Source organism: Euphorbia lathyris, chromosome 6, assembly GCF_963576675.1.
Source record: "Euphorbia lathyris chromosome 6, ddEupLath1.1, whole genome shotgun sequence".
NCBI lineage: Eukaryota > Viridiplantae > Streptophyta > Magnoliopsida > Malpighiales > Euphorbiaceae > Euphorbia > Euphorbia lathyris.
The window spans coordinates 54,379,535-54,391,115 of NC_088915.1; the positions used below are offsets into that span (position 1 = coordinate 54,379,535).

General features: G+C 36.3%; 1 protein-coding gene across 1 annotated transcript; it reads right to left on the reverse strand.

The window, feature by feature from the left end:
• Positions 1–1,054: 1,054 nt before the first annotated feature.
• On the reverse strand, positions 1,055–6,146 carry LOC136232561 (3-oxoacyl-[acyl-carrier-protein] synthase I, chloroplastic). Its single transcript, XM_066021781.1, has 7 exons — positions 5,597–6,146; positions 4,136–4,567; positions 3,740–3,913; positions 1,914–2,027; positions 1,709–1,810; positions 1,561–1,627; positions 1,055–1,473 (listed from the first exon to the last, which is right to left on the reverse strand). Exons 1-7 carry the CDS (start codon positions 6,038–6,040, stop codon positions 1,406–1,408), a joined length of 1,401 nt encoding a protein of 466 aa, XP_065877853.1. The 5' UTR covers positions 6,041–6,146; the 3' UTR covers positions 1,055–1,405.
• Positions 6,147–11,581: the final 5,435 nt, after the last annotated feature.

Below are 11,581 nucleotides of genomic sequence, written 5' to 3' on the forward strand. Positions count from 1 at the left end.
ATCCATATATCAACCCCTCATGCTCTACTTTGTGAATGAGTTTTGACAGCACCTCTACATAGATAATAAACAAGTAAGGTGAGAGCGAATCTCCCTACCTAAATCCTCTATCAGGTTTGATAGGACCCATAGAGTTGTCATTATCAGATACTGAATACTCCATTATAGTGACACACATCATGATCCGCTGAATCCATCCCTTATGAAAGCTTAGTTTTGTTAGAACCGTTTGTAGAAAACATCAGTCCACTATGTCATATGCTTTACGATATATATTTTAAGTGCTATCTCCCCAACTCTCCCTTTGTTCTCTCACTTCATACAATGTATTGACTAAAATACAATCAAGATATTTTATATAATTGACCTATTAGCTAAAAAAGCTTAATAGTTCATATGATTTACAAAAAAAAAAAATTAAAGATAACATAATATACACATAGGAAAAAAGCTTAATATATTAGTTCCTCCTGAAAATGTCATCTGAACTTACATATTTTGAGCCCCTAAACCTGTGAACGCTTTAAAAGTCTAAAATTAGAAAATTAATTTTTATTGAAAAATTTAGAATAGAAAATTAACCCTTTATTTTTGTAAGCTTTGATTTTATTTTTTTTATATATAGATTTAGACAAATTGAAATGAATATCATTTAAACAAATTCAATCAGTCTAATTGATCATTGTAATAAAATTCAAACCTAAAAAAAATTATATAGTAAAATGTGATAATCTCTGTTCTTTTTTCAAGAAAAAACCACACATATTTTATAAGGTGCAAAACATGAAATTCAACTAACACATATATAGTAATTAAATTTGGCATGTTAACATAATGGACTACCATGGCATATAAACAGTAGTCAAATTCTTTTTTTTATTAAGGAAAAAAATAATAACCATTTTTGCAACAAAAGAAATGCCACATTACTTGCAAAGAAAATAATAATTACCCTAAAAACAATTGGCAAGAACTGGTTTTTCTTTTTAATTTAAAGAAAATAAAGCAGAATATTTAATGTTTATATGTATATTCTAGCTACCTACAAATGTAATAAAAAGAATATGCATCTGTAGTCCACTTAAATGGAGAGTAGCTTTTGAACAGAAGAAAAGGACTTTGCTTGTAACCACTACATTAAATTTAAAACTGATAAAACTCACTTGCCATAGTTCACCCTAATCTAACATCACAAGAAAATTTAACTTGAAAAAGGAAAATAAATTATTCAGGAACTTTATGCTAACGATCCCAACAACTACAGATGGCTGGAAGAGAATCACACTATTTGCAGCTCAACTTAAAATGACCAAGCAGCCTCAATATCTATACCTCCATAACCATCTCTGCTTCCTACAAGAAATGCACAAACCTTCATGCCCTCTGTTCAAGAAAGCTGGATTTCTCAGGGCTTGAATGAAGAGAACACCACAACAGAGTTGTGTCCACCAAATCCGAACGAATTTGAAATGGCTGAAAAGAGACATGGAATTTAGTTCAGATACTGGGTTAAAGCAATCGATAACTGACGAACCGAGTTTGATATTTTCATCATCTTACCAACATTGACTTCGTGCTGCTTTTTTGTGTTGGCTACAGTATCAAATTCAACTGAAGGCTCAGGGTTCTGCAGAAGTTGAAAAGAATTACTTAACATTTAAGTATATAAAAAAATAAGGGCAGAGCACAAAAATGCTGAAACACATACAAATTGGTTGATAGTTGGATGCAACCATCCTGTGTTTATGGCCTTAACACAAGCAATTGCTTCAAGACCTCCAGCAGCACCAAGGCAATGTCCAATCATAGACTGAAAAAGGAAAGCATCAATCACCAACAGCACTAAAAGCCTTTTGAGTGTCCAAGCTTGAAGAGCATGGAAAAGCAAATACAGTAAGCTGTACAGATTTTACCTTGGTTGCATTGATTTTGATATCAGAAGTATTCTTGAATACTTTCTTTATAGCATTTATCTCAGCAAGGTCACCAGCTAGAGTGGATGTTGCATGCGCATTTATGTAGTTAACCTGAGAAAGGCAAATAGACTCATGATTGAACTTGTGCTGCTTGGTAAAACTAATCCATCTTATGCTTTTCTTCCTTATAGAGAAGGAGGGCAGGAGACTAGCTGTTCGACCTGCTTCCTATGGCCCATGACAAGGAAATCTCAACAAAGAAGAGGAGAGCCATGAGTAACTAAGCGATAGGTAGAGTTAGTTATGCCCTAGGAAGTACCGACACTTCTAGGAGGTTAACATACGAGTGTCGGACACTCGAGGACACGCGCCCGACACTCCAAAATAAGTGTCCCCTTTTTTTCTTTTCTTTTTTAATATGGGGACACTTCGGGGACAAGGCTTATGAGTTAATTAAGTAGAATATAGAGGTTTTTTAAATAATTTTACAAAAAAAGGGTGGATATTAAAATAAAATAAAACCCTAATAAATAAAAGAAATCAAAATATAAGAAAAGAATATATAGCAGCCGCTCCTTTTTTGATAGTTTAAATAGTTAATAGTTTGAAGTATTAAATGTTTCTTTTTGATGAATTCATGACTTATTATGGATGTAATTTATAGTTTATAATGACTTATAAATGTTATATATATATATATGGCGTGTCCCCGCCCTACCCGTGTCTCATATGTTTTTAAAATGTCACTCGCTGCACCTGCACCCGTGTCGGTACTTCCTAGGTTATGCCTAGATTGTGATCTAGGAGTAGTTGTAGAAAGGGTGGTGAAAGAGAGACTAGGACAGCTTGTGAATTTTGTCTCAGATGTTTAGCTTGGGGAGGGGAAAGCCCTGTGTGAGTACAAGTTTTCTTTATATTCATACTTTCTTTCTTTGTTTTGTTTCTCCTGAGATTGTTCTAGTTTTCTAACCCTGATCGATCTCTAAGTTAGGAGTTTCAGCTATTAAAACTTCCTTTTTCATTTCTCTGTGTGTGGTTCTACATGTCAGGAAGCAGATTGACTCATAGAGAACTTATTAAATTCTAAAAATATCATTAAAAAAACGTTTAAGTTTAGAACGCGGACAAAAAGCGCAAAGCGTTTAAATTGATTTCAGATTCTAGTTCATTTTTATGCTTTGTCATTCATATATAGTCTGTCATAAAAGATCAAAAATATCCATCACAGGGAAAAAAAATCGACCAGATTTTATATCAAGAGTAACATAGAAAAATGTTCTTCTAAACAACCAAAATTTAGTTGGAAATCCATCTGAATGAACAAAGACCAGAGCAACTTCAAGGAGCAGGCCAAGTAATTTCCTAATTAAAAAAAAGTAAAAGATACTGCCCCACGTTATATAGCAGTCAAGCATTAGTTCATGATAAATATAAAATATTAAATTAGGTCCTAGCTAGCTCCTCCATAAAGCCTCTTATGGTACATATGCCTTAATAGTATTCCTCGCTCCTCATTCCTAATTTGAATTTCATAATACGTGAAGTTGTATCCTCATCTTACAAAATATCAAAAAGGACCCATTTTCACGTTCCCTCTCACAGAAACATAAACACCCAGATGCAGCTTCAATCTTACTTCTAAATGAATACACAACATGGCAAGAACAAAAAGAATATGCCACAGAGACTGCCATTTAGGTAGAATTAAGTATAAAGTGGATCAAACAAACAGTAATTCACAAATGTAGGTATTGCCACACAAAAGCATTATAACAGGATAAGATTAGCCTTCAGAATGTTTTTTAATTTTGAAACAAAATTACCTCTTCAGGTGACACACCAGCATCTTCAAGACTTCTCTCAATGCATGAAGAGACCCCAAGTCCATCAGCTCTTGGATCAGTCATGTGATAAGCATCGCAGTTAACAGCACCCCCCAAGTACTCGGCAACAATAGGTGCACCTCGTTTCATTGCATGTTCCAAGCTCTCCATTACCTGTCAGGAAAAACAGAAATCTTCCATATCTGAATAACAGCACTAACACTCATGCAGAACTTCAATATATCATTAATCGCATCAAGCACCAATTTCCAAAGCCAAAAGGATGTTGCCTAGTAGGAAAAGCATTAAAAAAAAGGTTTATTTGGACAAGAGGGATTGTGGGTAGAGGATGGAGGATGGAGATCCACCTTAGTGCACAAACAATCATAGACTTACCAACACTCCTGCACCTTCACCCATAACAAAGCCATCTCGATCTTTGTCCCATGGCCTTGAAGCAGTTTGTGGATCGTCATTCCTCTGTGATAAGGCCCTACATGCTACAAAACCTCCCAAACCAATAGGAATGATGGCAGCCTCAGTTCCACCTGCAACCATTATCTCAGCCTCACCTCGGCGTATGTGATTTGCAGCAGCATAGAAGCAATAATTGGAGGTAGCACAGGCAGTTGAAATTGAATAATTTGGACCCATGAGACCAAGTTCAATACCAAGCAAGGCAGACCCCATGTTTGTTATAGCATATGGAATAAAGAATGGGGTAATTTTCCTATGTCCTCTCTCAATTAGAGCCTGAACACCATCTGAAAAGACAGAAAGACCACCCATCCCTGTTCCGACAAGCACACCAGCTCGCTCTTTATCAATCTGCAATGTAAATAAAACAATCATGTAAGCAGATTCAACCTACATCAAACTGAAAGATTACATAAATCTAATGTGATACAACCCATAGAGAATAGATACTGGACCACTGCACAAAGGTGCTCAAACTCAAATTAATTCACAAATGAAATAAGAAAACATTAGTGGAGAAAACAGAGGAAGAAAGTAATTTATATATGGGTTTTGTCACCTAAAAATTAGTTGCTCCTGAATTCTTTTGCAATTTAACCAAACTTTTTAATTTAAGAGAGCAAACAATGAACGTCAGATAGTTATATGATCATGGTTAAATCTGAATTCACATCTCACATTCTAATGCATTGTTTGATCCTAAACTTTTCTATTCATGTGCATCTACTGGTTTATAGCACCACATATAGTTGAAAGATGGTAAAAATGAGACAGAATTATGATTTGAAATTCAAATAAATAACATCTCCTCCATTGAAATTTCAGGTGAAACCGAGTTTAAATTTATGGGAATGAAAATATTTGCAACATAAACACAAAACAAAGAAAACAGAGTAATACCATTAAGAATAAAGGGAGTACAGATTAATCAGCCTCAAACATGAGGAAAGAGTAGCATCAAACCCCTTTTATTCTAATGAGAAAATGAAACACGCAAGTGTTAATTAATCAAACGTTAACTCAAACAGGATTCAAACACGCCCAATAAACATCTACTTCCAGCCAAGCCATCATTCAAGTTGTTCCAAAATGCATAAGAAAACAGTTCAATGAGACTGAAACCAAAACAGAAGGTCACAAACACAATGAAGTATACAAGAGAAACACTTTTGTCTGGCATGTATACCATTTTCCGAAAGATACCAAGTTGAAATGATATAGAAAAATAAATAATTTTAACAGCTGCTAACTCTATATTTAAATTGCTTATCAAACAACATGCAGATCCAAAATCAAAAGGCAAACTCCCAAGCCAAATGAAACGAAAGACCCGTGACAAGACAATTGAAAAGAGAAAATTGAAAATCAAGAGCGAAAAACCTTAGTATCCCCTCCAAGATCCGCATCTTCGAACGCCTTCTTCCCGGCGACAATGCAATACCTCAAGCAATCATCAAGTCTCCTATCATTCTTCCCATCAATATAACCTTCTGAATTAAACCCCCGGATCTGACCACCGAACCTGGTGGGAAACTTGGAGGCATCAAAGCGGTCAATTGGACCGATCCCACTCTTGCCAGCAAGCAAATTATCATAGTAAGTATCAACATCATTCCCAAAGACAGAAACCAATCCCATACCCGTAATTACGACTCTCTTCTTGGGGTCTTTCTCGCGTTTAGGAGATGAAGTAGTGGGATTAACGGTAGAGGAGGCAGTGATGAAGGAGAGTTTTTTAGGTGGGGGTTTTGTGGCATTGCGAGTCTTCTTTTGGAGGGGGTTTAGAGGGGAAGCCCGGAGAGATGTAGAGTGAAGCGCTTGCATGGTGGCGGAGGGGCTGCGACGGAGAAGGAAGTGGCGATAATAACGAAGTTGCTAGAGAAGAGAAGCAAAGAGAGCTAGAAATACAAAAGTCTGAGTCTGAGTCTGAGTCTGAGTGGGTTAAGCTACTTTCAGCTAACAGTGTGCCACGCTGGCATTTCGTGGCCGCCGTATTTTCGACTACAATTTTCCCCTCTGTGCCAACTGTCGTCTCCTACAATTCGAATTAACCATCAAAATAATCCCCAAATTGCTTGGAGGGCGAATTTTGTCCAAATTAAATTTTAAATATTTCAAGTTGTTAAATTCTAAAACTTTTTTTTAAAAGAAAAACTCAACAAATAATAACATAAAACCTTTTTGGTGGATAGATCGAGGAAGAAATTTGGGTGTTAGGGCTTTCGTTTTTTGTCCCAAACTGGAAAGGAAGTGTTGTTGAAATCAATTACTCAAGTTTTACCCACGTTTGTATGAGTACTTTTTTTATCCCTTTATCTACTTGTGATGAGCTTCAAAAGCTCATGAATTCTTTCTAGTGAGGTAGGAAAATGGATGGGTCAAAGGGGTTAAATTGGTTTGATTGGACTAAATTATACAAATCTAAAGAGTTATGAGGTTTAAAGATTTTCACATTTTTAATTTGGCTATGTTAGGGAAACAGAGGCGGAAGTTACTCAGTTGCCCAAATGCTTTAGTAAGTCGTGTCTTAAAAGCTAAATATTTTCCTAAGGATGACTTACTTTCTTTCAATTAGGCAATAATCCTAGTATGGTTTGTAGAAGTATTTAGTGTGGGGTGAGTATTCTTGAAAAAGGTTTGTCTTGGAGAGTGGGAAATGGCAATAAAATTAGAGTTTGGAAAGATCTATGGGTCCCTAAATTAGAGGGGTTTAGAGTTCATTCTTTTCAGATACCGGGTCTTGAGGATTTAAGGGTTTGTGATCTTTTAAAAAAAGACAAGAGGTACTGGGATATGAATAAATTGACAGGCTATTTTAGTAAAGATGAGGTTGCAGCTATATGTGATATTATATTACCTCTAAGAGATAGAGAGAATGTTTTGATGTGGCATTGGTCTAATGATGGGTGTTATAATGTAAAATTTAGGTATACCTTGGGCATGAATGTGGAGGTTGGTGATGTGGTAAGTGAGGGTTGGAAGGTTTTATGGAAGTTAGTGATCCCACCAAAGTTGAAAATATTCCTGTGGAATGTGTGCTCAAAATGTTTGCCAACTCGACAAAGACTTGCTCAAAGAAGGGTTCCACTATCTTTGGAATGCCCAATCTGTGTTGAGGATGATGAGACCGATCGACATTTATTCACAGTTTGTTCTTTTACAGGTGAAGCTTAGAGAGTTGTTGAGCTGGGGGTGCCACAAGTGGAAGATATGCAGTTTTCTTAATGGCTTTTACAAGAGTTAGTATCTTCATCAAAAGAAAAGATCATTCGCACATATTGTGTCTTGAAGACAATATGGGAGCACATAAATAGGGTAGTTTTGGAAAGAAGAGTGGTGGCCAATTGATCTAAGTTGGAATGAGGTAAGGAATGAAGTTTGGGACTGGATAGCTTATCGAGTATATGTGCCAAACAAGCCTAGCTTGGTAGGCCATGGTTCAGGGTTAACATCTCGGGATAGTAGATCTAGGATTGGGGTTGTGGGATTAGGGGAACGTGCCTCTTCAGATATTGTTCAGGGTCGCACTGGTATGAGCTATTGGGTCCCGCCTTCTACTGGAGTAGTCAAGTGCAATATGGATGCGGCTATTTTTACACAACTTGGAAAGTGTGGATTAGGAGTTGTGGTTAGGAATGCTCTTGGTTCTTTTATGTTTGGGAGTAGCTGCATTGCTTCAGCATTGAAAGAGCCTAAAATTGTGGAAGCACTTGCTCTTCGTACTTGTCTATGTTGGTTGGCTAGTCAAAACTTCACTAGAGTTGATTTTGAGTCTGATGCTAAAGTCGTGGTTGATGCTGTTGCCTCTAGACGTCAAGATCTTTCAGAGTTTGGGTCAATTATTCAAGACTGCAGGGATATCTTAAACTCTCAACCCGGTTTTAAACTTTCTTTTGTTTCTCGTTTAGCGAATAGGGCCGCTCATTTGGTAGCTAGGCGGGCTTGTTCCAATGATAGCGATTACTTTTTTTCTGTTTTACCTGTTTGGTTATCGAACATTATTTTGGAAGATGCAATTTCTTCCCGTTAATCTATTTGAGGTTTTTGCCAAAAAAAAATAACATAAAAAAAGCTTGAAAGTGCTAATAGATGCGGCCTCAAAATGTCAAATAATAAGTTTAGCCACAGATAACAACACTAGTGAAGTTATGAACTACTTTATTGGCTACCATATGAGCGAATCTAATTGAGACATCTAAACAACGAGTGATAAGACGACAACATGACTCAATAACCAAATCGTACTCCGAAAGATCAAGCATTGAAGACTGGACGCTTTGTACAACCTCACCAACATCCATTTCTACTAGGTTTTCGGGCCAAGAATAAAATGAATAGTATGTTGGAGTCGTAACGCCTCTGCCAGCTTAGGACTAAAAAACAATACGCTTCATAACATAAGCTCAAACGAAATCCCCTCATGATCATGCAATATTCCTCTAAGCCCCACAACCCATTCTTCAGTATAACAAGCAAACATCTAGATTTAGTTTTACTATCCTTAATCTTGGAGCAGACGAGCGCTCATCTTGCCTAAGTTGACCACCAGTCGACCCTAGCACTATGGCCCCCAACAAATGCTTCAGAAAATCAATATAGAGCCGAGCAACAGGTAAACCGTTGTGCACACCCTCCATCCTAGAAACTAGCATTTTGTTGAACCCAAATCTCACAAAGCCTCGTACATAATAACTAACAATCTTTCAAAGAATGAAAGGTAATAAAACCTTCAATCCAATCAATAAAAAAATCAATACCCAGAACTTGATGATCAATTCCCATGGCGTGGCACAATGGGTTGCATAATCACAATCCATGAACATGTGCACAACGTGCTCCCTACGCCCTTACTTAAACCACAAATGTTGTCCATAGTGAGACCTTTATGATTTAAGACATATTTGATGGGGAGAAAATTATGACATGCCCTCTAAACCAGTAACTTAACCTGTGAGGGAATGGGGAAAGATAAAAAATGATTCCATAAGAAGTTTGGGGTGTCAGTTGAACCATCCTCGAAGAACTATCAAGTCGTCTGATACCCAGAACAACCCGTATATTGGCCATGCTTATCAAAATGCCAAATGTCCTTACCATTAGCTTCGAAGGCTCCAACATGTAAAGACAGAATGGAGTGAACCTTCGTCGCACTTAATAAAGCATTCAGTAATGGAATGTCCCAATCATAAAATGATGGTAACCGAAGCTTTAAAACTGTCATACAAGCCTTTCCTTCCACTATCGGCGTTCTCAGAACAAAATTGAGGGAGTCTCCTAGTCACAGATTGCGCCACACATTAATTTGTAAGTCGTTCCCAACATGCCAACGTCTCACGCAGAAGATTCTATCGTGAACTCCATATACTATGCCAACTCATACTCGGACTTGAACCTAACTGAGAGGACAAAAAAATATCCAGTATAGAAGTGTTTAGCTTTGAGGATCCTATAAAAGAGAGTACATGGTCTAGTTACAAGAGACCAAACCTGCTTAGATAACATAGCAATGTTAAAAGAATGGAGGTGTCTAAATCCCAAACCACATTGCTCATTACGAAGACAAAGATGATCCCAAGAAGACCAATGAATTCGATGTTTCCCATAAGGGTTTTGAACCCCACCAAAAGGATTTCATGACTCTTGATGTTTTGAACCCCAACCTTTCTCCCATGTAAAGTGATGACCCACCATGCAAATATCATAGAGACATTAAGAAATCGTATCTTCAAAACCACGAACAAGTGAGGGAGGATGGCGATCCCCCCTCTCTTATCTGATTGATAGAGAAAATCCTTGGAATATCTGAGTATAATCTAAACGATAAAAGATATCTGATGTAAATGCTTCATAAGATTCCATGACTCTTGAAGTTTTATTATCTTAAGAAATACATAGTAACAAATAAGGCACCATTTTAGGGAATCCTGGATAGAGACAATCGCATCAATATAATTCCTATAATACCCTAGGAGTTGGGTCGACGAGTTGGCTTTCCAACGAAGAGTAGGTTAGTGTTTTATTCTAAAGGTAATTGTTTTAGAATATTTTATTAATAAATAAAATATTCATTTTGAGTTATTTGATTCCTTCCATATAGTAGTTAACAATTAAAAGGGCATTTTATCTTTTATCGTATAATTAATAAGATATAGAAGAAATCCTTAGTTTATGTTCAATTTTTTTTTTGAAAATCCTTAGTTTATGTTCATAAAATAAAATGTTCATACAGTATGAAGTGGCACTATATAATATGACTGTAATTAAATGTTAATAAACTTAAAGATCCAAGCCAAGCATTATGTTACAGGATTAACATAATACTGTTGAGATTTGCATTAATAATATCTTATATTCCTGAACATGAAGTTGTTCTTCTTATAAGATATATATTTGTCTGATGTCATATGACTTATCTCATTCGTGATAGTAGGTATAACTAATCATCGGACTCAAAGAATCATCAAGATTATTCTGGATTATGTAATGTGATGCTTTGACTCTGTTATCCAGCACAATCTATTAGGGTGTGCCTTGGGTAGAGATTGGGTACCACATAAAGTAATTGCAAGATAGTTGAATGATAGATTGGTCATTCATCACTCTCGATATATAAGGGATATATCCTAGGTCCCTTGCAGTATAATTACTCTAAACTCATGCAAGGTGATAGGTTAAAGGGTGAAATGGAGTTAACCTATCTATTTTGAATTAATTCAACCTAACCAAGTAAACAAATGTCTCTATATATATGACTTGACATTTTCCATAGTCACGATTCGTTTGGATATAGCTGGTGAAGGATTGTATTATACTACAATTATTCACCAAGATAAACAATCATAATCAACTTTGAATTCTTATGGCTCTAGGGGAGTGAGACACTTCTTTCTTAAGTTGGGGCACACAGTCCGTTATATATTTAATTTGTTATCCAATTTAGCGTTAAATGAATTGTAGTAAATGCATACGACTAGTTGTTATCACCATTTTATATAGATTTTTAGAGTATAAGGTTGTCTTTATTTTAAGCTTAATGTATGTTTTCCCCTGATTATGAGTGATTTTTTTTATCTTACTTTGGTCTTAATTAGAGTTTTGGGCGATTTCAGGTAGTTTTGGGCCTTAAAATGGAGAAAATTGACAGTTTCAACATGTAGCTCGTCGAGCTAATATTTTTGAGTCAATGGAAGAAAATATAAAGTCAAAGATGCACAACTCGAACCCAAGTGGTAGCTCAGCGAGCTACAATAAAAATCAACAGTTAACTTCAATCGAAACTCTACCTGAAAGAGTTTGGTCTTATCCGATTTCTACGACTCTAATCCGACCAGAGGAAGACTATGAAACCTACTAGAGATCAGATGA